Source organism: Dromiciops gliroides, chromosome 2 (assembly GCF_019393635.1).
Source record: "Dromiciops gliroides isolate mDroGli1 chromosome 2, mDroGli1.pri, whole genome shotgun sequence".
Classification (NCBI taxonomy): Eukaryota; Metazoa; Chordata; class Mammalia; order Microbiotheria; family Microbiotheriidae; genus Dromiciops; species Dromiciops gliroides.
In genome coordinates, this window is record NC_057862.1 from 167,669,840 (window position 1) to 167,693,070 (window position 23,231).

Consider the following 23,231-nt stretch of genomic DNA (forward strand, 5'->3'; position numbering starts at 1 on the left):
AGGACTCATTGAGTATGAGTATTTACATTTAATTTACATCACGGTGATTTAATTTAATAATGGAATTTATATTTCAGTAATTACAATAATGAAAAGGAAAAGAACAACCCCCCCCAAAAAGGAAACTGAACACAGCATTGATAACTCTTGATCCGAAAGAATTAGTATGAGAATGTACTTCTTTCCCTTCTTTGCAGAGGTGGAAAACTATGGATATGGAACACTGTCTATATATTAAACTTGGGGGTTCTGTTAGTTTTGATGAATTACTGTTGTTTTTTCCTATTTCAATTCTTTATTATAAAGAATGACTCTGAGTAGGGGAGGGGCGGGAGTCAGCTCAGCTCTCAGCCCAACTTTAAATTTTCACCAACACCCCTATTGCAGGGTGTGGGGGAGGAGCAAAACCTTTGTAAATATTCGTAGTCAAGCAAAACAAATTCCTGCATTGTCCAAGTCCAAAAACTAGAGCTCAAAGAAGTTCTAGCCCTAAGCTAGAGAGGGGCCTTGCAGACAAAAAGAATGAGGTCTGGGGGCTCTAGGGATGTGGGAATGGCTCTGTTCTATGTTTTGAAGAGCTTGTCACCCGAGGCAAAAAATCTTTGTGAGAAAGACAAGGTTCTAGACAAGGTTCAGGAGAAAAGCAGAACACTTCTCATGCTAAAAAGAAAAAGGAAAAAGAAAGAACAGGAAAGATTCCCTGTCCCCATCCCCAGAGAAGGTTATCATTTGTTTTGTTTAGTCTCCAAGTTTAAGTCCCAGATACATTTATGCTTCTGCCTTTTTTCTAAGAAAGCTGTCCCAGGAAAGTCTTTAGGCTTTAAATTAAAGGAACCCTGGTGGGGCCCACTCAGCCTCCTTTTGATAAGAAGCAGCATCCTAGAGCTAACAGCTGGGAGCAGAGAAGCATTACACTACCACGTGCCCTTTGGAACCATGCCTGGCCCCAACCAGCATCGATCTCAGAGCATGAAACAATGGTGACAGCAGAAACTATGTGCCAAGTGAGATGAATGGCCAGCAGGCCTGATGAGAGCAAACCTAACATAACCCAGAGTTGTTGGTGGCCCTGCTACCAATCAATCTATAAACAGTTATCAATTGCCAAACATTTACTTAGCATGTACTCCACGCCAGGCGCTGCGCTAAGCACTGAGGGTGCAAGGACAAAATGAAACATTTTTTTTACCCTCAAAGACCTTCCATTCTAATGGGGAAATAGGGAGGGGGGATTCACATACATGTGAGTTCATGTGTGTGTATACACGCATATGTTTATGTGTACATGTATGTATATTTATAAACCATGCAGAGTAGATACAATGCAACCCTGGTGGGGGGCAGGAAAGGACTTCTGCAAAAGATGACTCTTGAGCAGAGTTTTGATGGACACCAGAGATTCTAAAATGCAGAAATGGAGACAGTATTTCAGGCAAGGAAGCAGGAGATAGAGCTCATAGCTTATAGGAGGGAGGCATGAGCTGCACCCACCCTGTATACATCCTAGCCACACATGTTCCCAATATACGTACCTCTCTAAGTATGTGCTCCCTGTGGACGTTCACTCTTCCCACTAGTGTTATATATTTGTAGGATAGTATGCTCCAAGTTTTCAGCTTTACTTCTTTTTCTTACTGTCACAGGGAAATAGGTGATGGGGGTCCTTAGGCATTACTCTTTAAAGAATTACAACTCTCTTGCACAATCCAATTAGAAGAAAATGGTCTTTTATTTGGGTGCTGGAGAAAGTGACTAAGAGGGAAGTCAAAGACTTTGTCTGGAGGAGAGGAGATGGCTTAGGGACTCACTGGAAGGGAGGCCAAAGCTTTTATAGAGGAGAGATGGGGTGACAACCTGATAATTGGAAGTTCCTTTTTGGGGGTGGAGTGAGGAAAGATTCCAGAGAGTCAGTGGGATTTTCTTTCTTTTTTTTTTTAAAGGAGGGCAATGGGGGTTAAATGACTTGCCCAGGGTCACACAGCTAGTAAGTGTCAAGTGTCTGAGACCAGATTTGAACTCAGGTCCTCCTGAATCCAGGGCTGGTGCTTTATCCACTGTACCACCTAGCTGCCCTGGGATTTTCTTTTGGAATGATAGTCCTGACCTCTGGAGTTATCTTTGTCTCCTAACTCAGATAGTAGACACAGCTAACTGACATTCCTGCTATAGAATTTAATCTCCCCTAATGTCTTAGGTGTGTCCTTCCTGGTATCTATTTGGCCAGTTTAAACTTTAATAGTCCATTAATTCCTCAATATGTCCCAACCCTCATGTCATTACTATGCTGTTTTATTAGATCCACAGTATTCAAAACTTCTCCATTTCCTGTAACCAATGGTTCCACATGTGGATGGTGTGGTGCTGGATGGTGGAGCACCTGTGTTTTCTTTCTGTTAGTTGTTAGGCCAAAATTAGCACAAGCAGCAGAGAATCAATCCATACTTTGTTGCATCTCAACTTCAGAGTCTACATTGAGTACACAATCATCTGCAAACAAAAAAATCATGCATCAACTGTACCTCTACTTTAGTTTTAGCTTGTAGCCTTTTCAAGTTAAATAATTTACCATTAGTATGGTTGACCATGATGCCATGCTCATCCTCATCAAAGGCATCTGGCTGAAAATATCGTGCTAAAAAGGATGGGAGCAAGTGCATAGCCTTGCTTCACTCTGTGGGCAACTGGAAAAGTGCAAGAGCATTGTCCATTATCTAGAACCCAGCCAAGTATCATGAAATTTACATACAATACTGATGAACTTTTCCAGGCAACCAAATCTTGAAATAATTTTCCATAAACCCTCACGACTGGCAGTATCAAAGGCCTTGATCAGATCAATGAACATAGTGTACAGACTTCTGTTCTGCTTCTGGCATTTCTCCTGAAGTTGTCAGGCAACAAACGCTATAGCCCTTTCTTAAACCACACTGGATCTCAGGTAGATGACTATCTTCCAGATGAAGGATCAACCTTTTACGGAGGATTCTAGCAAGAATCTTGTCAGCAATGACTAAGAAACATTTTTCCTTTTCCAAAACATGACTGTCACAGAACAATCTATTTCCTTTACCTTTTTTTGTTTTTTGGGTTTTTTTGCGGGGCAATGAGGGTTAAGTGATTTGCCCAAGGTCACACAGCTAGTAAGTTCTTTTACCTTTTTAGAGATGGATAATGAAAGCGTCCTTGAACTCCTGGGGGATTACCTCCTCTTGCTATATAACTTGGAAATTTTCAGTCAGCTTTTGTATGAGTAATGGATTCCCCACCCACCCACCCTGTAAATCTCAGCTGGAATAGAATAAGCACCTGGTGCTTTGCCACACCAGAAGAGCCTAGTGGCATTCAAAACTTGTTCAGTTGGAAATTTGGCTAGAGAGGGATGGATTTTGACCTGAGGTAAACAGTCAGTGGCTTCAGCGTTGATTGATGATGGTCTGTTGAGAACACTATGGTAGTATTCCATAGTCCGTCTGGCTCCATCAGCACTGAGTAGTTCACCCACTTGGAAACTATACTTTCGAGGGATGTACACATTGATAATGAGGTTGATGCATGTGTTGCCTTAGCTGGCTCAGTGTTTGGGAGGCTCCAAAGGAAAGTGTGGGAAAGAAGAGGTATTAAACTGCCTACCAAACTGAAGGTCTACAAAGCCATTTCAATAATCTCATTGGTATATGCCTGTGAAAACTGGACAGTATGCCAGTGCCATGCCAGGAAACTAAATCACTTTCATTCGAATTATCTTAGGAAGATTCTGAAGAACCCCTGGGTTTTTGAGGCCCTTTCTTGAACTAAAGTGCCAAGCAGCTCTACTGCAGAGAGTGGAACTCGCCACAATGTTGAAATGCCAAACACACACCTGCCTAAAAGATTATGTTATGGAGAACTCATGCAAGGAAGGCACTCACATGGTGGTCAGAAGACACAATACAAAGACACTCAAGAACTCTCTGAAAAACCTTGGAATTGATTGTGTGACATGGGAAATGCTGGCAAAGGCAGTCCAGCACAGCATGCCCACATCAAAGAAAGTGCTATGCTCTGTGAGCAAAGCAGAATTGCAGTAGCTCAAAAGAAATGTGAAATGCACAAATTTAGAGACATCTCCACCCCAAATGTTCACATGGACTATTTGTTTCTGGTGGCAAAGAATTAGAAATTGAGGGGATGCCCATCAATTAGAGAATGACTGAACAAACTGTGGTATGTGATTGTGACAGAATGCTATTGTGCTATTAAGAAATGATGAGGGGGCAGCTAGGTGGCACAGTGGATAAAGCACCAGTCCTGGATTCAGGAGGACCTGAGTTCAAATCCAGCCTCAGACACTTGACACTTACTAGCTGTGTGACCCTGGGCAAGTCACTCAACCCTCATTGCCCTGCAAAAAAATGAAAAAGAAAAAGAAATGATGAGCAGAATGCTCTCAGAAAAATCTGGGAAGACAACATAAACTGATGCAAAGTGAAATGTACTGTGTACAAAATAACAGTAATATCATAAGATGATCAGCTGTGAATGACTTAGCTATTCTCAGGAATACAATGATCCAAGACAACTCTGAAGGACTTATGATGAAAAATGCTATTCATCCCCAGTGAAAGAACTGATGGTGTCTGAATACAAATTAAAGCATACTTTTTTAAACTTTATTTTTCTTGAATTTTTTTGTCTATGTTTTTTCACTAGATAACTAACATGGAAATATATTTTGTGTGACTACACATATATAACCTATATTGAATTTCTTGCCTTCTCAATTGGGGGGTGAGGAGGGAGGAAGGGAGAGAATTTGGAAGTCAAAGTTTTAAAAAGTGAATGTTAAAAAATTGTTTTTACATGTAATGGGGGAAGGGGTAAAATAAAATACTAAACAAATGGATTATTTGTGCCTAAATGGTCTGATCAGCCATAGTTGGATACACTGTAACTTGACTCCAAAGTAATGATGTCATTTTGATTCTGTTCGAGAACAAAGAACAACAACCAATTTTATTAAATGCTTTTGCTTTAAACTAATATCCTCTGGCCAGCTTGTTGTGGTTGCACAGAGAACCTTGATCATATGGTAGGTATCTCTGCTGGAGCCTTCTTTTGAATTGTTGGTTGTCCCCAGGTGTTATGTATATACAGTATTTGCTATATAAGATATTTTACATAAATTATATTTGACCATAATATAAGTAGAAGTAGTTTCAAGTTGGGCCATAGTCAGAACCATTCAGAATAATAGAAATGCTTTCCAGTTTGACAACAATATGACTGCCTCTATTTCCACTATTGTCACTACTTGTATCATTACTGACATATGGAGACAAAAGCAACACATTTCCTTAGGCTGTGTATGTAGGGGACTTAAAAAAAAACATTTATCAAATGCTCAAGTGTAAAGGACATTATTTTAATTTATCAAACTAAAGAAAACCAAAAACTTAGCTGTTTTTATTTTTGGTTGTTTGTTTTTTGTTTTTTTGTGAGGCAATTGGGGTTAAGTGACTTGCCCAGGGTCACACAGCTAGTGTCAAGTGTCTGCGGCTGGATTTGAACTCAGGTCCTCCTGAATCCAGGGCCAGTGCTCTATCCACTGTGCCACCTAGCTGCCCCTGATTTTATTTAAAAATTAATAATTATACTTTTAAAATACATCCCAAAAGACACAAAACACCAATTTTTGAGACACCAATTTGAGACACCTGTGTCAATACTACTACTCCCTCTAAAACTGCTGCTACCATTATCACTCCTGTGATAACACATATCACTGTGATGACTAAAACTGATGATGAAGATGACAATGACACTGACAACGACCATTACTATGATGATGATGGTAGTACTGGGCTCCCCTTATACATTGACTCTAGGCCCCTACCTATTCTCACTGGATTATTGTGGGTTAATTTGAGCAATCAAGTATGTAAATCTTGGCTGAAACTTCCTATTCACAAACCACAAATCAAATAGCAAAGTATCTAATTAAGAGAAAATAGCAAAGGAAGGCATATTGGAAAATAAGTAGACAACAAAAGGAAATAACCATCTCTCTGAGGCAACTCATGTTACCAGTGGTCAAAATGGATTCCAGAATCAGCATGGAGATTTCAATAGCCCCTTCAGACTAGATTCACTTTAGCTCTGGGCTGTCGACCTTTTCTAAGTACAGCTGATCTCCTAAGTTCCTATACTCTGTAGTCTCTGAAGCTCCCACATGCCAATCATATGCTATAGAGAGAGTAATTACTTGTTCAGGAGACTGTGTCCCACAACATCAAGTTTCTCTAGTTTGGTTTTCCATTAAAGGCAACCTAATACATTCCAGGGCTCTATAAACACTGAGCCAAATCACCTCTCGATGTCAGGTTACTTCAGTCTACTCTTCCAACATACATACTTTCTCAACTCCTGACACAATCTCCATCTTCTAACACATCACAAAACTTTCAAATATTCTAGGTCTTCCCCCTATGAAAATGTTCCATAATCTCATCATCAGAAGAACTTGAAACCATGCTGGAGAGTTACATTGTGGAAAAAGGTCTTTTGTGCCCATATAACAATAATAAAAAGCTATCACCAGAAAAAGTCTATCTCCATTTTAAAGTTTTTTCTATCATTAAGGGTTATGGTGTGTCCAACACAGACTGCCATTTTTCCCACTTAATCTTACAACTTTGAAAATAATGTAAAGTTTAGGAAGCAGAAGGCTGAATTAAAATCTAGCACAAAGGAATGTGCCTTTGCATTTGACTTAAATTATGCAGGTTCTATGCTTTTATTCTTAGGACTCTAGTCACTTCACTACTTACCAAAAAAATCATAATTTCATAACCATAGGTATTCTCTCCACTGATGTAAAGCCATATTATATTCCTCCTTTCTTTAATAGCCTGTTTTATGAGTTGCTGTGACCAAAAGCTCATCAAACTGGTGCTAACATTGAGGCAATCATCAATAAAGTGTTTTTCTAGTGACTGAAACACAGGGGGGTGTCCCCACTGAAAGTAAAGGAATGATGGGTTCCTAAACCAAGAACACAGTACACCCAAGGAGAATTAGTAAAAATTTATTGTCAGGAGTCTTCCAAATCTATTCAAAAGGATTTTAAAATGAAAAGGGAAGAGGAAGGAGAAAACTTCCTGCAGCACCCATCCATCCAAGTTGTAGCCCCATTTCCCCATCTACCAAAATAGAGAGAATAAAGAGTAGTACAACATTGGAAAAATGTCCATAGGTATTTCTAGTAATTCAGAGAATACAAAATACAAGAAAAGAAATACCAGCCAAAAAAACCCCACCATCTGAGATATCCATATACAAATGCAGAATGTATGGCTAACAAAAAAGATAAAGTAGAGATCTTAATGCAAGGAATTAAATTTTACTTCAATGGTATTACCAAGACTTGGCAGGCAAGGACGCAAAGCTAGAAAATGGCCTTGAAAGAGCATACTTTATACAAAAGGAAAAGAATAGATAAGCTGGGGGTGGTGGGGAGAAGCAGAGAAGCATTACATACTAAAAAGTTATTCTCACATAGGGAAAATCCAGGAACCAGAGTGAAACAGCCTGGCCAAGAAAACTATTTGGGAGGAGAAAAAATAGAAGTTATATTGTCTTGAGAATATGCTACAGACCACCAGGACAGAAGCAATATATAGAAGGGGAATTCAAGAAATAGAAGCATTACATGATAGTAATGAGGGATAAGGCTTCAATTATCCAAACATCTCCTATAGCTCCCTACCTTCCAAAAGCAGAACAACTAATGAAATATTGGCTTTCTTCAATTATAACAATAATTTTATCTTTCATGTGGTAGAAGAACTGAAGACGGGAGTTGCTATTCTGGACTTGATTCTGCTCAACAAGGAAGAATTGGTTGATGAAATGGAAACAAAGGGAACCTTTAAAAGGAGTGACCACTCCATCTTAGAATTTATGCAAGAAGAGAGGAAAGTCAAGCATATTGTGACATATTGGGGAGTACATATTTCAAAGGGTTCATGAAAAAAGGATAAATAAGATATCATGTCCTAAAAATTTACGGGAGGGAAATGAAATTCTAAACACAAAAAGAAACAAATCAAATGAGGTGGGAAAGAAGCTATATTGAAGGGGAACAGGAAGATTTTTCAAAATCACAGGACTGCTATATCTGAAGGAGGTTAGGATGATAAAGGATTACAAAGAAAAGGCAAAACTACACAATTATTATTTTTCTGTTTTTCTCTGCTAAGAATTATTTGTGTACTAGAAAGGACAGAACAAAAATAACTAATTAGGAGTTTGAACCCAAGATAAGTAAGGAGATAATTAGAAAGAACCCAGTGGCACTTGATGAAATCAGGTCACTTGGCCCAGATAAACAACATCCTTAGGTTGTAAAAGAACTGGAGGATGTGATTTCTGAGCCACTTTCATTGATCCTTGAATGATAATAAAGTTAGAAGAAGTTCTGTAGAACGAGAGAACAAATATTTTCCTGATTTTCAAAAGAGGAAAGAGAATGGAATTTAAATGAATGAATGAATGCATATGTGAATTGAATTTAAAATATTTACTAAGTAGGGAAGAAGGGAACAAGCATTTATTAAGTGCCTACTATGTGCCAGGTACTGTGATAAATGCTTTACAAATATTATCTATGTACATAATACAGTCTACTATTTATGTCAATGATCTTGACTTGAATTCCTGGCATGATTTTGAAACATTTTATCAAAGAGATGGTTATTGAACATCTAGAAAAGGAAGAATTTACAAAGAGACATCTTTTCTTGATCGAGAACTAAGCTCATTTCATTTTTGATAGGATAACCAGGGGTAGATTATATCTACATGTAAATTTTTAGAAAAGTAATAAACTTTCTTATACTCTTTTTGAAGATAAGATGGAAAGAGGTAGCCTAGGTGACAGCAAAATTAAGTGGATTTGTAACTGATTTAATGATTGAACCCAAAGAATGACGTCATTAATATATTATGTCAATGTGGTATATGATCTTTGGTGGAGTAACACAGAGAGATATGCTTGGCCCTACTACTAATTCTATTGACTACCTGTATATGGTCACTTTTTCATACCTTATGTTTTGTTTATCCCCTCAGGAACTATCTTACTTTATCTCTTTCCCTCCCTATCCACTTCCCAGAAATTAAATCCCTCACATACTATTTGCCCTAGTCCCTGCCTGAATCCAAGGACATCTCAGGGGAAATAAACCATACATGCAGCCTAGGAAAAATTTATTAGCTTCCACTCAGCCAATTCCTATTTGGTAGGAGGAAGAACATAACACATGCAGCTTCTCTTTCATAGATAGAATTCACATCTTATTAATTAGCAATAGCAAAATTTATCCATTTATGTACCCATACAACTAACTGAAAGAAAAAGGAAATGAGCCTGCTTCTGCTAGGGATCTCTGCTAAATGATCAGACCTATATGAAGTCAGCATGAAGGTGCTGTGGTAAAAATTATTGGAGTTTAGCTGACTCATTTGGGAGGGGCCACACCTGGCCCACCCTGAAGTTACTATGCTACTGAGGTCAGAAGGAGAAACCTCTCCATAGGCAGTTTTTGAAGGACCTCCCCTTTTGGGGGAGGAAGATTGAACACTCACTGAGGGGAGGCTGAGTCGCTTCCGGAAAGCTGGCTCTGAGTGCTCTCTTCTCTTCTCCTCTGCCGAGGCTCTCCCGTGGCTCGAGCAACAAGCCGACTTCCCAGGTGTGGTGAGTGAACACAATAGCCCTGCATTCCTTTGAATTAGCTTAATTGGAAACAAGCTGGGGATTGTATAGACTTAGGTCAGAGCTAGGAGAATTTATCTGTATTTCTTTTTCCCTACTTCCTTATCTTTGATTTTTATTAATTTTACTTTTGTGGTTTAATTAATTCCCAAGTCATAAAATCTGATCCTTTTGTGGAAAAGAAGCTGTAGGGCTCCTTTCTTATTGGCCTGGGAGAAATATCTAAAAGGGCAGTTCAGAGGGGAGGGAGCTTTGAACCTAGAGGTCCTTCATTATTTCTGGGACCCCAATATTTCAGCGAGTCACCCAATTAACTCTCCATATATTAAATTTGACCCCCACAGTGCATAGCTCAAAAATCAGGGCCCCTTGGTGATTAATCATATACTGCTTCAACAAGTGACCTGGACTAGCTGTTGCTATCTTCAGGGACCTATTTTGCTACAATGAGACTAATGGGCAAAAAGGAGATGCCAGCCTGTTTGGCATCAGAGCAGTGGCCTGCCTGATATTGAGCATATTTGATATCAGTGAAACTGGCAGCATACTTTCAGGCTAAATAGCTACAGTTTCCCAGATGGAGGGAAGCTTAAGCTTTGGTACAACAATCCTGAATATTGAACCTGCCACTTTTAGAGCTGGTGGAAATGGATCTTGGCAACAGATCCTTCAATAATCATCTCTAGCCTTATAAGTCTCTCTCATTAAGTCATTTCTAGCACCTGAGCAGCAATTAGCTGATCCATCCTGCTTATACAAGCATTTTAAAAATAAAAAATCAGCACATTCATACATGATGTGTCTATCAAATTTGCTATAACAGAGCTAGGAGGAATCAGATGCAGTAGTATGTATTGTTCTTTGAAATCAAGGGATGTTTTTGGTTTTTGTCTTTGTGATTCCCAGGCCTAACATAGTACCTGGCATATAACAGATGGCTAATAAATATTTGAGTCAAAACGAATAGAAAACATAGTGAATACGAAAAAGGATTTCTATAGATTGAACATCAGGACCAGCCCTAAAAGATGAAATTTAATAGTAATTGTCATAAGACCTACTCTAATGCCAGCATCCTCTTAGTTCAGGTTTGATGTTGGGACAAAATGAAGCACTCAAAAGTCATTGAACATTTAACCCAACATTTAGTTTGCTCTAACCCAGAAAGGATATACAACAAGGATACAGTGACACTTGCCTGGAAGTCGCCTTCCTCATCTCTATATACAAATGAATCTGTCTGCTCAGCAAAGCAGGGCAATTTTACTTGAATAGACTTCAGAAATCCACCAAGTCATTCTAGGAGCCAGGATAGCAGAGTAAATAGTAAATCACCATAACTCTCCCATATTCACCTCCAAACAAACATAAATAGCACCTCCAAACACATTTTTGGAATAGTATAAAGATGGGGAGAAACAGTTCTTTGATCCAATAAACTTAGAAGAGCAGCAAGAAAGGTCTGTCTCACTCTAGTAAAAGGGGGATGCAGTCCAGGACAGAAAGTGTCCCAGTGAGCCCCACCCCAGCAAACCAATGGAAGACCCTGAGCCCCAGTATGGTGGAACAGGCAAACACCAACACCAGGCCCCTCCATGTGCCTCAGCATATCTAAGGGAACAGCAGACTCCAACTCAGAGAACACCCCGCCCCCTCCACAGCTTCCGAATAGCCCCAGGCAAACAGGCAGCCTCAGGTGGCCAGACCACCATGTGCTTCACTGTAGCCCTGGGAAAACATAGAAACAACCCACTGGCCTCAGTACACATCAGACACTAGCATTTGCATCCCAGCTTAGCACCAATTAAGCCACCAGACCCCTACAGCTTCCAGCAGCACTAGCCACCACTTCCCCACCCCCTCCACACCACCTCCTCCTACCCCTACCCCCACTCCCAGCACAACACCAGATTCGAGAGTCCCCCATGGGCCTCATGGCAACATCAGTGTAGCACCAGGTAAACAACTAGGGTCTGCAGCCCCTAGCACAAGAAGCCTGAGACAGTGCCCCTTCCATATCGGGAGCAGAATTCAAATTTAAAAGAAAAGGAAAATACCAAAAAAAAAAAAATACTGGCAACCCCCCCCCCCAAATAATCTGACCATAGAAAGTTGCTATGGTGACAGGGAAGATCAAGACACAAACTCAAAAAAGAACAACAATATCAAAAAACCTATAGGCAAACCCCCCCCAAAAAAGAAAAGGGGTCTCAAGCCCAGAAAGAACTCATGGTAGAGCTCAAAAAGAAACTTTAAAAGCATATAAGAGGGGCAGCTAGGTGGTGCAGTGGATAGAGCACCAGCCCTGGAGTCAGGAGTACCTGAGTTCAAATCCAGCCTCAGACACTTAACACACACTTACTAGCTGTGTGACCCTGGGCAAGTCACTTAACCCCAATTGCCTCACTAAAAAAAAAAAATTTTAAAAAGCATATAAGTGAGGCAGAAGAAAAATTAGGGAAAGAAATTAGAGTGATGCAAGAGAATTATGAAAAAAAGCCAACATCTTGGAAAAAGAAAACAACTACTTAAAAAGTATAATTGATCAAATGGAAAAGGAGATACAAAAATACACAGAAGAAAACAACTCCTTTGTGAACTGATCCAACTATTCTGGAGAACAATTTGAAACTATGCCCAAAGAGTGATGGGGTTGTACGTACCCTTTGACCCAGCAATACCACTACTAGGTCTATATCCCAAAGAGATCATAAAAAAGGAAAAGGACCAACATGTACAAAAATATTTATAGCAACTATTTTTGTTGTGGAAAAGAATTGGAAAGAGAGGGGATACCCATCAATTAGGGAATGGCTCAATAAGTTGTGGTATATGAATGTAATAGAATACTATTGTGCTACAAGAAATGATGAGCAGGCAGATTTCAGAAAAACCTGGAAAGACTTACATGAACTGATGTTGAATGTGAGCAGAACTAGGAGAACACTGTACACAGTAACAGAAACATTGTGTGATGATCAACTGTGTGTCACAGCCTTAGCTCTTCTCAGCAATACAATGATCCAAGACAATTCCAAAAGACTCATGATGGAAAATGCCCTTCACATTCAGAAAAAGAACTATGGAGTCTGAATACAGATCAAAGCATACTAATTTTGTTGTTGTTTCTTCTTTCTTGTGGTTTTTCCCTTTTGTTCTGATTCTTCTCTCACAATATGACTAATGTGGAAATATGTTTAAGATGATCGTAATTTGTAACCTATATCAGATCTCTTGCTGGCTTCAGGAGTGGGGAGGGAAGGGAAGAAGGGAGAAAAGTTTGGAACTGAAAATCTTACAAAATTGGATATTGAAAACTATCTCCACATGTAATTAGAAAAAATAAAATAAAAGATGATTTAAAAAAAAAACTCCTTAAAAAGTACACTTGGCCAAATGGAAAAGGAAGTACAAAAGCTAACTGAGGAAAAAACATTTTGAAAGTTAGAATTGGGAAAGTGGAAGTTAATGACTCTATGAGACATCAAGAATCAAACACATTCAAAAGAATGAAAAATAGAAGAAAATGTAAAATACTTCATTGGAAAAACAGCTGACCTAGAAAATAGATCCAGAGAGATAATGTCAGAATCATTGGACTACCTGAAAGCCATAATCAAAAGGAGAACCTGGACAACATCTTTAAGAAATTATCAAGGAAAACTTCCCTGATATTCTGGAACCAGAGAGCAAAATATGCATCAAAAGAACCCACCAATCACCTCAGGAAAGAGATCCCAAAAATAAAAACTCCATGAACATTATATCCAAATTACAGAACTTGCATATCAAGAAAAAAATATTGCAAGTGGCCAGAAAGAAACAATTCAAACATCAGGGAGCCACAACCAGGATTACATAAGACTTAGTAGTTGCAACTGCAACATTAAAAGATCAGAGGCCATGGAACATGACATTCCAGAAGGCAACAGAGCTAGTACCACAACCAAGAATCACCTACCCAGCAAAATTATACACAATGCCTCAAAGGAAAAAATGGTCATTCAATGAAATAGAAAAATTTCAAGTTTTCATAAGGAGAAGACCAGAATTGAACAAAGAATTTGATCTCCAATATCAATAGAAAAGTCTAAAAAGGGAAAAAGGGAAAAGAAAACATAAGGGATTCAGTAGAGCTGAACTGTTCATATTTCTACTTAGGAAAATGATACTTTTAATTCTTAAAAATTGTACCACTAATAGCATAGCTAGAAGGAATACACATAGAGGATATGGGTATAAGATGAATTTGAATGAATGGCATAAAAATAATTATGGGATGAGAAAGAAGAATATATTAGGTGTAGAAGAAAGGAAGAGATGGAATGGGGTAAATTAATTCACATGAAGAAGTGCAAAAAAACTATTACGGTGGAGGGCAAGGTGGGAAGGTGGACAATGGGCATTACTTGAATGTTACTATTATCAGTATGGATTCAAAGAGGGAATAATATACACAATCAGTTTAATACAGAAATCTATCTTACCTGACAGCAAGTGGGAGGGGAGAAGATTAAGTAAAAAGAGGGGAGGGACTGAAAGAAGAGACAGCAAACAGGAGGAGGTGGTAGACAGAAACAAAACACTGTCGAGGAAGGAAAGGGTGAAAGGAGAGAGGACAAACAGGAGGAAAAATAGGATGGAGGGAAATACACAGTTAGTAATCATAACTGTGAATGTGAATGGGATGAACTGTCCCATAAAATGGAAGTGAATAGCAGAGTGGATTGAAAATCAGAATTCTATAATATGTTGTTTACAAGAAACATACTTGAAGCAAAGAGAAATACACAGAATAAAGGTAAGGGAACAGAATCTGTTTTGCTTCAGCTAAAGTTAAAAAAGCAGGGGTAGCAACCCTGATCTCAGACAAAGCAAAAGCAAAAGTAGACCTTAATTAAAAGAGATAAGGAAGGAAACTACATCTTGCTAAAAGGTAATATAGACAATGAAATAATACCAACACTAAACATATATGCACCAAGTGGTATAGCATTCAAATTCTTAAAGGAGAAGTTCATGACCAAACAAGAGATAAAGAGCATTACAAAATGTAAAAAAGATAATTTTGGTTATATTAAATCAAAAGGCTTCTGCACAAATAAAACCAATGTAACCAAGATTAGCAGGAAAGCAGAAATATGGGAAACAATCTTTACAGAAAATTTCTCTTATAAAGGCCTCATTTCCCAAATATATGGAGAACGGAGTCAAATTTATAAGAATACAAACCATTCTCCAACCACTGATAAATGATCAAAGGATATGAACAGGAAGTTTTCAGACAAAACCAAAGCTACCTATAGGCATATCACTTTTGATTAGAGAAATGAAAATTAAAACAACTTTGAGGTACTACCTCATACCTATTAGATTGCCTAATGTGACAAAAAAAGAAAAATTATATGACTTTAGTAATGTACTGTTTGATAAACCCAAAGACTCCAGCTTCTGAGATAGGAATTCAGTATTTAACAAAAACTTCTGGGAAAACTGGAAGATAGTGTAGCAGAAACTAGGCATAGACCAACATCTTATACCTTATACTAAAATAAGGTCAAAATGGGTACATTATTTAGACATAAAAGGTGATTCCATAGATAAATTAGGAGAGGAAAGAATAGTTTACCTCTCAGATTTAGGGAAAGGATAATTGTTTATGACCAAACAAGAGATAGAGAATATTATGAATTGCAAAATGGATTATTTTGATTACATTAAATTGAAAAGTTTTTGTACAAACAGAAGCAATGCATCCAAAATTAGAAGGGAGGCAGAAAGCTGGGAAACAATTGTTATAGCCAGTATTTCTGATAAAGGCCTCATTTCTAAAATATATCAGGAACTAAATCTAATTTATAAGAATCCAAGTCATTCCCCCATTGAGAAATGGTCAAAGGATATGAACAGGAAGTTTTTTGATGAAGAAACCAAAGCTATCTATTGCCATATGAAAAAATGTTCTAAATCACTATTGATTAGAGAAATGCAAATTAAAACAACTCTGAGGTACCACCTGACACCTATCAGATTGGCAAATATGACAGAAAGGAAAATGATAAATGTCAGCTGTGAACTGATCCAACCATTCTGGAGAGTAATTTGGAACTATGCCCAAAGCACTATAAAGCTGTGCATACCCTTTGACCCAGCAATACCACTATTAGGTCTTCTTCCCAAAGACATCATAAAAAAGGGAAAAGGACCCACATGTACAAAAATATTTATAGCTACTGTTTTTGTGGTGGCAAGGAATTGGAAATTGTGGTATATGGATGTAATCGAATACTATTGTGCTGTAAGAAACAATGAGCAGGCAGATTTCAGAGAAACCTGGAAGGACTTACATGGACTGATGCTGAGTGAGATGAACTGAACCAGGAGAACATTGTACACAGTATCAACAACATTGTGTGTTGATCAACTGTGATAGACTTGACTCTTCTCAGCAATACAATGGTCCAAAATACTTCCAAAGAACTCGTGATGGAAAATGCTCTCCACATTCAGAAAAAGAACTGTGGAGTTTGAATGCAGATTGAAGCATACTATTTTTATTTTGTTTTTGTTTTTTGAGGTTTTTCCCTTTTGCTCTGATTCTTCTCTCATAACCTGACTAATGCAGAAATATGTTGAATGTGATTGTACATATATAACCTATATGAGATTGCTTGCTGTCTTGGGGAGGGGGGAGGGAGGGGAGGGAGGGAGAAAAATTTGAAACTAGAAATCTTACAAAAACAAATGTTGAAAACTATCTCTACATTCAACTGGAAAACATTAAAATATCTTTATTTAAAAAAAGAAAAATTATAAATCTTGGAGAGTGTGTGGGAAAATTGGGACATTAGTAAACTATTGGTAGAGTGTGGACTGATCCAGCCATTCTGGAGAGCAATTTGGAATTATGTCCAAAGAAAAACCAAACAATGAATACCCTTTGATCCAGCAATACCACTACTAAATCTGTATTCCAAAAAGATCATAAAAAAGGAAAAGGGTCCTACAAGTGCAAAAATATTTACAGCATCCCTTTTCATGGTGGCAAAATATTGAAAATTGAGGAGATATCCATCAGTTGGGGAATGGCTAAACAAGTTGTGGTATATGATTGTACTGGAATACTATTGTGCATTAAGAAATGATGAACAGGCACATTTCAGAAAAACCTAGAAAAACTTGTACAAACTGATACAAAGTGGCATAAGCAGAATCAGTAAAACATTGTATGCAGTATCAGCAACATTATGTGATTATCAATTATGAATGACTCAGTTCTTTTCAGCGACAGTATGATCCAAGACAATTACAAAAGATTCACAAAGGAAAATGCTGTCCACATCCAGATAAAGAACTAATAGATAGGGCAGCTAGGTGGTGCAGTGGATAGAGCACCAGCTCTGGATTCGGGAGAACCTGAGTTCAAATCTAGCCTCAGACATTTGACACTTACTAGCTGTGTGACTCTGGGCAAATCACTTAACCCCAATTGCCTCGCCAAAAAAAAAAAAAAAAGAACTAATAGACTGAATGCAGATTGAAATATACTTTTTTCACTTACTTTATTCTTTTTTATGTTTTTTTTCTTTTGGTCTTTTGCTTCTTTCACAATTATGACTAACATGGAAATGTATTTCACATACCACATGTATATCATTTTACGGAGGGAGGGAGAAAAATGTTGATCTCAAAATCTTGTAAAAATGAAAACTAAAAATTGTCTTGACGTAATTAGGAAAAATAAAACATTATTAAATTCAAAAAAAAATTCCACCAAGTCTAAGTGGTCTAGACTGCATAGCTAGGACTTTTTATGCCCTTAGATGACCAGAAAGCCATGCCAAGGAAACTGGGTATCAAGTCTCAAAGGCAGTTGTATTATGGGCCTACTCCATGTTTAGTAGGTTGCAAAGATGGGATATGAGTAGGAAGGAAATTTCATCAGGGAAGCTGGAATTAATCATATAGGTCAATCAGGTCCAGTAGCTTTGGCTTCCTTTAAATAAAATCTCTATTGCTGGTAGGATGAAGGAAGTTATATCAGGGAAATACTTGTCCTATCACAGTGATTAATGTAAAACTTACACTTGCATTCAAAAAATCAACTTTATAAGCACAAGACAGGGGAGATGTGGACAGATAACTGCTCATCTGAAAACTATGAAGGGGGAAGGGAAGAATGGATTGCAAAGTCAAGATATGTAAACAATGTGAAACCAAAAAAGTTCATGTGGTCTTGGGTTACATAAAGACCACTGCACCATCTAGCTGCCCCTTAAGTAGGGCATAGTTAAGCTAGAGAGCATCCACAGTTGGTTGCCCAGGACAGTGAAGGGCCTTGAGATCATGCCACATGAGAATTAATTGCATGGAGCATAGATGTTTAGCCTGGAGTAAAGAAAGTTTAAAGTATATGTGTTTTAGAGAGAATTATGGCTATCTTTGAGTATTTATCTTCCTTGACCCTAGAGTGCAGAAATTTGGTGAATTCTGGTGAGTGAAATTTGCAGACAGGTGGATTTAGATCTGCAATAAAGAAGTTTTCTAACAATTAAAGTGGAATTGGGCTGGCTCAGGAGTCAGGGATTCACATTAAAGGTCTTCACAGAAAAGTTTCATGGCCCCTTGTTGGGTTCCTTGTAGAGAAGATTCAGGTATATGTCGGACAAGATGGCCCCCTTCTAACTGAGGTTCATGATTCTATAATTCTCTCCTTTCAGACTTGGTGGCAACCATCACTGTACGCTCAAGAACCCAACATCACCACCAGGCTGTGATGACACTGCAGGGTAGCACTTTAGTATAGATAATAAGAGGATATAAAATATTATTAAACTGTGGGGCAGCTAGGAGGCACAGTGGATAAAACACGAGTCCTGGATTCGGGAGGACCTGAATTCAAATCCGGCCTCAGATACTCGATACTTACTTGCTGTGTGACCCTGGGCAAGTCACTTAACCCTCATTGCCCACCCAAAAGAAAAATATTATTAAACTGAATCAAACAGATATTATGCCTGTTCTTAATCAAAAGATGAAGAGCTAGTTTCAGAATCTAATTGCACTAAAGTAATTTAGGAACACTTTCAGATTCCTATGCTATTTTAAAAAGGAATTTATAATCCAATCTTTCTTTTCAGCCCGAAACTCTTAAGGTTTTCACAAACTCTCAAGACAAAGCCAAGACATCTGGATAAAAAGATAAAATTCAGTCATCCAGTAGCTTACTCAGGTATATCTAATAGCTGGTGCTTTCCTGACATAAGCTAAAAAGGGTATCTGGACTGACTGACTTTTTTTACTCTTTCTCCAGATGTTTCATCCCCAAAACATTCATAATAAAATCAAATAGTTGCATGGATTTTCTTTCATCCTTCATTGCCTCAAAGAAGCAAGACAGGAGTGTTCCTTAATGGACTTGGTGGTCATAATTTAAATTTGGTCATTTTTATGAAAGCAAAATTTTACAAATTTGTGAAATGTTTGTGGCTGAAAAAGAATGGACATCTATAAGGAGAGAAGGAGCAATGGATGGCAGGTGATGGGAGCCCAGGGGAAAAATATGCAGAGGCAAAGGAAAACTTGTCTAGAAAAAGTACAAACCCTTTTTTGTTTCCTAGCAACATAATTTCTTTAGAGTTCTCAGTTATTTGGAATTGTAGCATTTACTATTTCAATCAAAGCAAGAAAAGGGTTTTTAAAGGATGACTGTAATAAATTTAGTAACAATTCTCAATTATCTACCTCTGTGTTATCCACAACAAATATTTTCATTTGAAAATCTTGCTTTCAGGTTCTTGTTGGAACACATCATCAACTCCACCTTTTACTTAACTCCTTTGTTGAGGATATCATCTTCTCTTTTCTTTTTCTAGCATGAAGTGTACAGGCCATTAGAAACCAAAAGAGAAAACCCTTTAAACCAAATTATGCAATCATAAATTTAGAACCAGAAAAGACGTTCATAGTCATCTAATTGAACCTCCCAATTTTATATATGAGGAAACTGAGACCCAGAGATGAGGACTTGCCCCAGGTCACACAGGTGGAAAATAGCAGAGCCAACATTTGAACTAAGGTTCTTCAAGTCCAGTGTTCTTTCTATACACCAAGATGCTGGTATCATTATCAAAAGGAGTTGGACAGGAGAAGATATAGGTCCTGGAAGAAATATGATGCGGGTAGAAAGATGCCAGACATTACCAAAGGGCCACAGATACTCCTAACCATTCATTAAAGCCAAGAACAGACTCTAATAGTATATGACCATTGGACTTCTTGATCTTTTGAGCCCTCTCTGACTCCAAGGCAAATGTTTGAGGGTAGCAGTGGACTCCTCCCACATGAGATCCCTGAATTTTGCTCTGGTTTGAGGCACATTGTAAGCAAGGCCTAGAATCCCTAAAACCATGGTTCAAGAGCCCTTTGATTAGAATAATCAGAAAGAATACATTAGTTCAAAAGAAAAAAATATTTAATCAAATGGCACAGGAAATTAGGTGACATGAACAGATTTCCCCTCTCCCTCCCAACTCATATAAGCAAAGAGCATGTATGCAGAGAATATATGAGGCAGCATGGAAAACAACCCTGGATTTAGTGTCAAAAGATCTGAGTTCAAATCCTTCCTATGTCTTTCACTATCTGCACGACTCTGAGCAAGTCAACCTCTCTGGGCCTTTGATTGCAAGATGTCCTCTAAGGTCCCTTTCATCTCTAAATCTATGGTTATATTTGTGGACACAGAACATGTATGAAGGGATGCCCATGAGCATTCTGGGCACATGGTATGGAAGGGTAACTACAAAGGGACACATGTGGCCACAGAAAATGTATGAACAGTCACCCATGAATGTTCTGGGCACATGTATGGGAGGGTACACACAATGGGTCATTTGTGGTCAAGCTATACACACTGCCAGGGTAACTTACACCTCCAACACTGCAGAGTGTCCTCTGGTCATTTCATCATGCTGCTATCTGCTGAGCACTGTGTTAGCTCCACTAGGGGCTCCTGCTGGTCTTTAGATGCATTGTTTACTCTGCTAACACATGCTGTTCTTTAGCCCCTTCAGGATTACTGCTGATCTCTGCTATCATCTGCTAGTGTATAGTACAGTGGTACGTTCTGGCTTCTCAAAGAAAATCAGCAAATGCTACAAAGCAGTGATGTGGTTTGTGGTTGATTGTCTAGACACTAAAAAGTGATGGAGAAAATGTTAATAATGCCAATTAAACTTAAAAGTGTGTCGTGGGTACATGGTGTATATTCTTTTCTTCCAGAAAGCTTGTTGTTAAATATTTACATGTATACACTTAGTACAGTGATTATTAAACCTTTCTCTTAACAGGGAAAACTAATGTTTCTTTTTTGCCATATAGTCTTAAATTCTGACAAGGATTAAGTCCGTCTTTTTGATCGCTCTTCTGCTGCAGATCTCCGTTCTGACTCTAGGCAACTATATGACTTGGGATTAGAAAATGTATTTGCATTCCCCTAAAATCCTGAAGATTAGTCTATGTCTCTCAAGCCATTTGGAAGACAACACATAACAATAAGTTCTCTTGGAAAGGGTTTATCTTTCACCAAAGTTGTAAAAGGAGTAAGTTCTTGCTATCTATAAAACTACCGGGGGTCAGGGATCACTTTAGAGTAAGAATTTCAAGAGTTTATATAAAGCAGAGTTCCCAGAGAACAATAACACCAGCAAAGAATTCTGTGGGGCCAGAGTTGCCAGGCTCTCTGTGGTCTTCTTTAATGCTGCTTATTGGCTACAAATAAAGCTGGAGGCAAGAGCAAAAGGATTACGTGAAGCCAGCAAGACTACTGAACTCTGCCTTGGATTCCTCTTTATCCATTTCTACCGTATCACTTCCACCTGCCAGCTATCGACATCTTGATCTTTGAGGAGTATTTCTGATGAGGAAAAGCCTCAATGGCAACTCTACATGATCATTTCACTTTAATTATTTCTCTCAAGCAGGGATTCTTTACCTTTATTATTTCATAGAATGCTTTGGTATTCTGGTGAGGACCATGGATCCCTTCCTTGAATGCCTTTAAATATATCAAATAAAGTCATAAGATTACAAAAGAAACAAATTTTATTGAAATACAACTATCAAAATAATTGTTTTAAGTTCATGGACTCCAGGCTAAGAACCCCTGCTCTAGAATGACCCCTCCACCTATAGTTTTTGAGATAAAAAGACTTTATTCTTCCTACAACTTTGTGAAAGATAAGCCCTTTCCAAGAAAACTTATGAGTCTTTCCAAAAGACCTCAAAGACAACAGTTTGCTCAACAAACCACATTAATGAAAGAGCTCTCTAAACCCCTTCCATCAGACTCCTTTAAAAGCCTGTAGCCAGATGCAGAGCTCCCCAACAATCTTAGACAATAATGAAAAACTGAGGCAGTCAATTCCATCTGTCAGCTTGGACCATCCATGTAACTATCTCAGTGTTCCACTCTTCTTGACCAACAAAGATCTGCCCCATGGCTGCAGTTAGTGAGATTCAGGGACATAAGATTTTTCTAGCCTTGCCTATTTTGAGGAGTATCACTCTAATTCATTCAACCTCATAAAATGCTAGGGAAAGGAGTGTTTTGATGCAGAGATGGGTGGAGGACAGTGATCTCACCATGGTGGCAAAGTAGGAGTGTCTTCCTCCATTTCCAGGAGTGATAGGGAGTGATATTCACTCTACTTTTAATTATCATTCTCCAGGCATCTAGAAGATTTTGATGACACTAAGTCCATGCCACCACCTGAGAGGCCCTCCCCATTCCACAAATAAGATTCTCACAACCAATAGCACTTCTCCTTCGATAGGCATCCTTGCAGAGGAACATTTTTTTTCTAGGTCACAAAAAAGAAATCTCTCCTTCCCAGTTCAGTTCTCCAGGAAGAAAGAAAACCACGGGAGTTTCCTTCCCTATTATTGGGTTCCTCTGCTCTCCACCTCAGTTAATCCCCTGGGTCCTGGCTTGTTCTCAAAGGAGCCTCAAAAGCAGTGTGAGAAATGAGACTATCTCTAGCAAAGAGGAATGAGAAGTTAAGCAAAGGGTGAAATGAGGTGGCTAGACAGCTGGCCAGCTCCTCCTTACTCAGTAATTCATAGTATGATTTCCTCATCTGAAATATGAATTTCCAAAATATTAGATGCGTTAATATGCAAATATAAGAACTAAAGATGCTTCACAAATTGTACTGATTGGCTGGTTTGGGATATCTAGGGTTATTTGGCTGGGCACTCTGGGGACACTGTGAGATTAGAGCTTCTTAACCTGGGGTCTATGAACATATTTGTATATACTTTATTTATTTATTTTAACATTCACTTTTTTGCAACTGTGATTTCCAAATTCCCTCCCTCCAGACCCTCCCCAATCAACTGAGAAAGCAAGCCGACAGCCTGTCAATGTTATTTGAGGCAATGCATTTCTCAGCATGCAAGCCTACAGTATATGACTATT

General features: G+C 38.4%; 1 protein-coding gene across 1 annotated transcript in view; it reads left to right on the forward strand.

The window, feature by feature from the left end:
• Positions 1-5,766: 5,766 nt before the first annotated feature.
• The window catches only part of TNFAIP8L3 (TNF alpha induced protein 8 like 3), a 101,958-nt gene continuing 84,493 nt past the window's right edge, over positions 5,767-23,231 (forward strand). The window contains exons 1-3 of the mRNA XM_043980477.1: positions 5,767-5,830; positions 9,692-9,733; positions 11,578-11,709. Coding sequence (XP_043836412.1) covers positions 5,767-5,830; positions 9,692-9,733; positions 11,578-11,709 — 238 coding nt within the window. The remainder of the gene's footprint in view (positions 5,831-9,691; positions 9,734-11,577; positions 11,710-23,231) is intronic.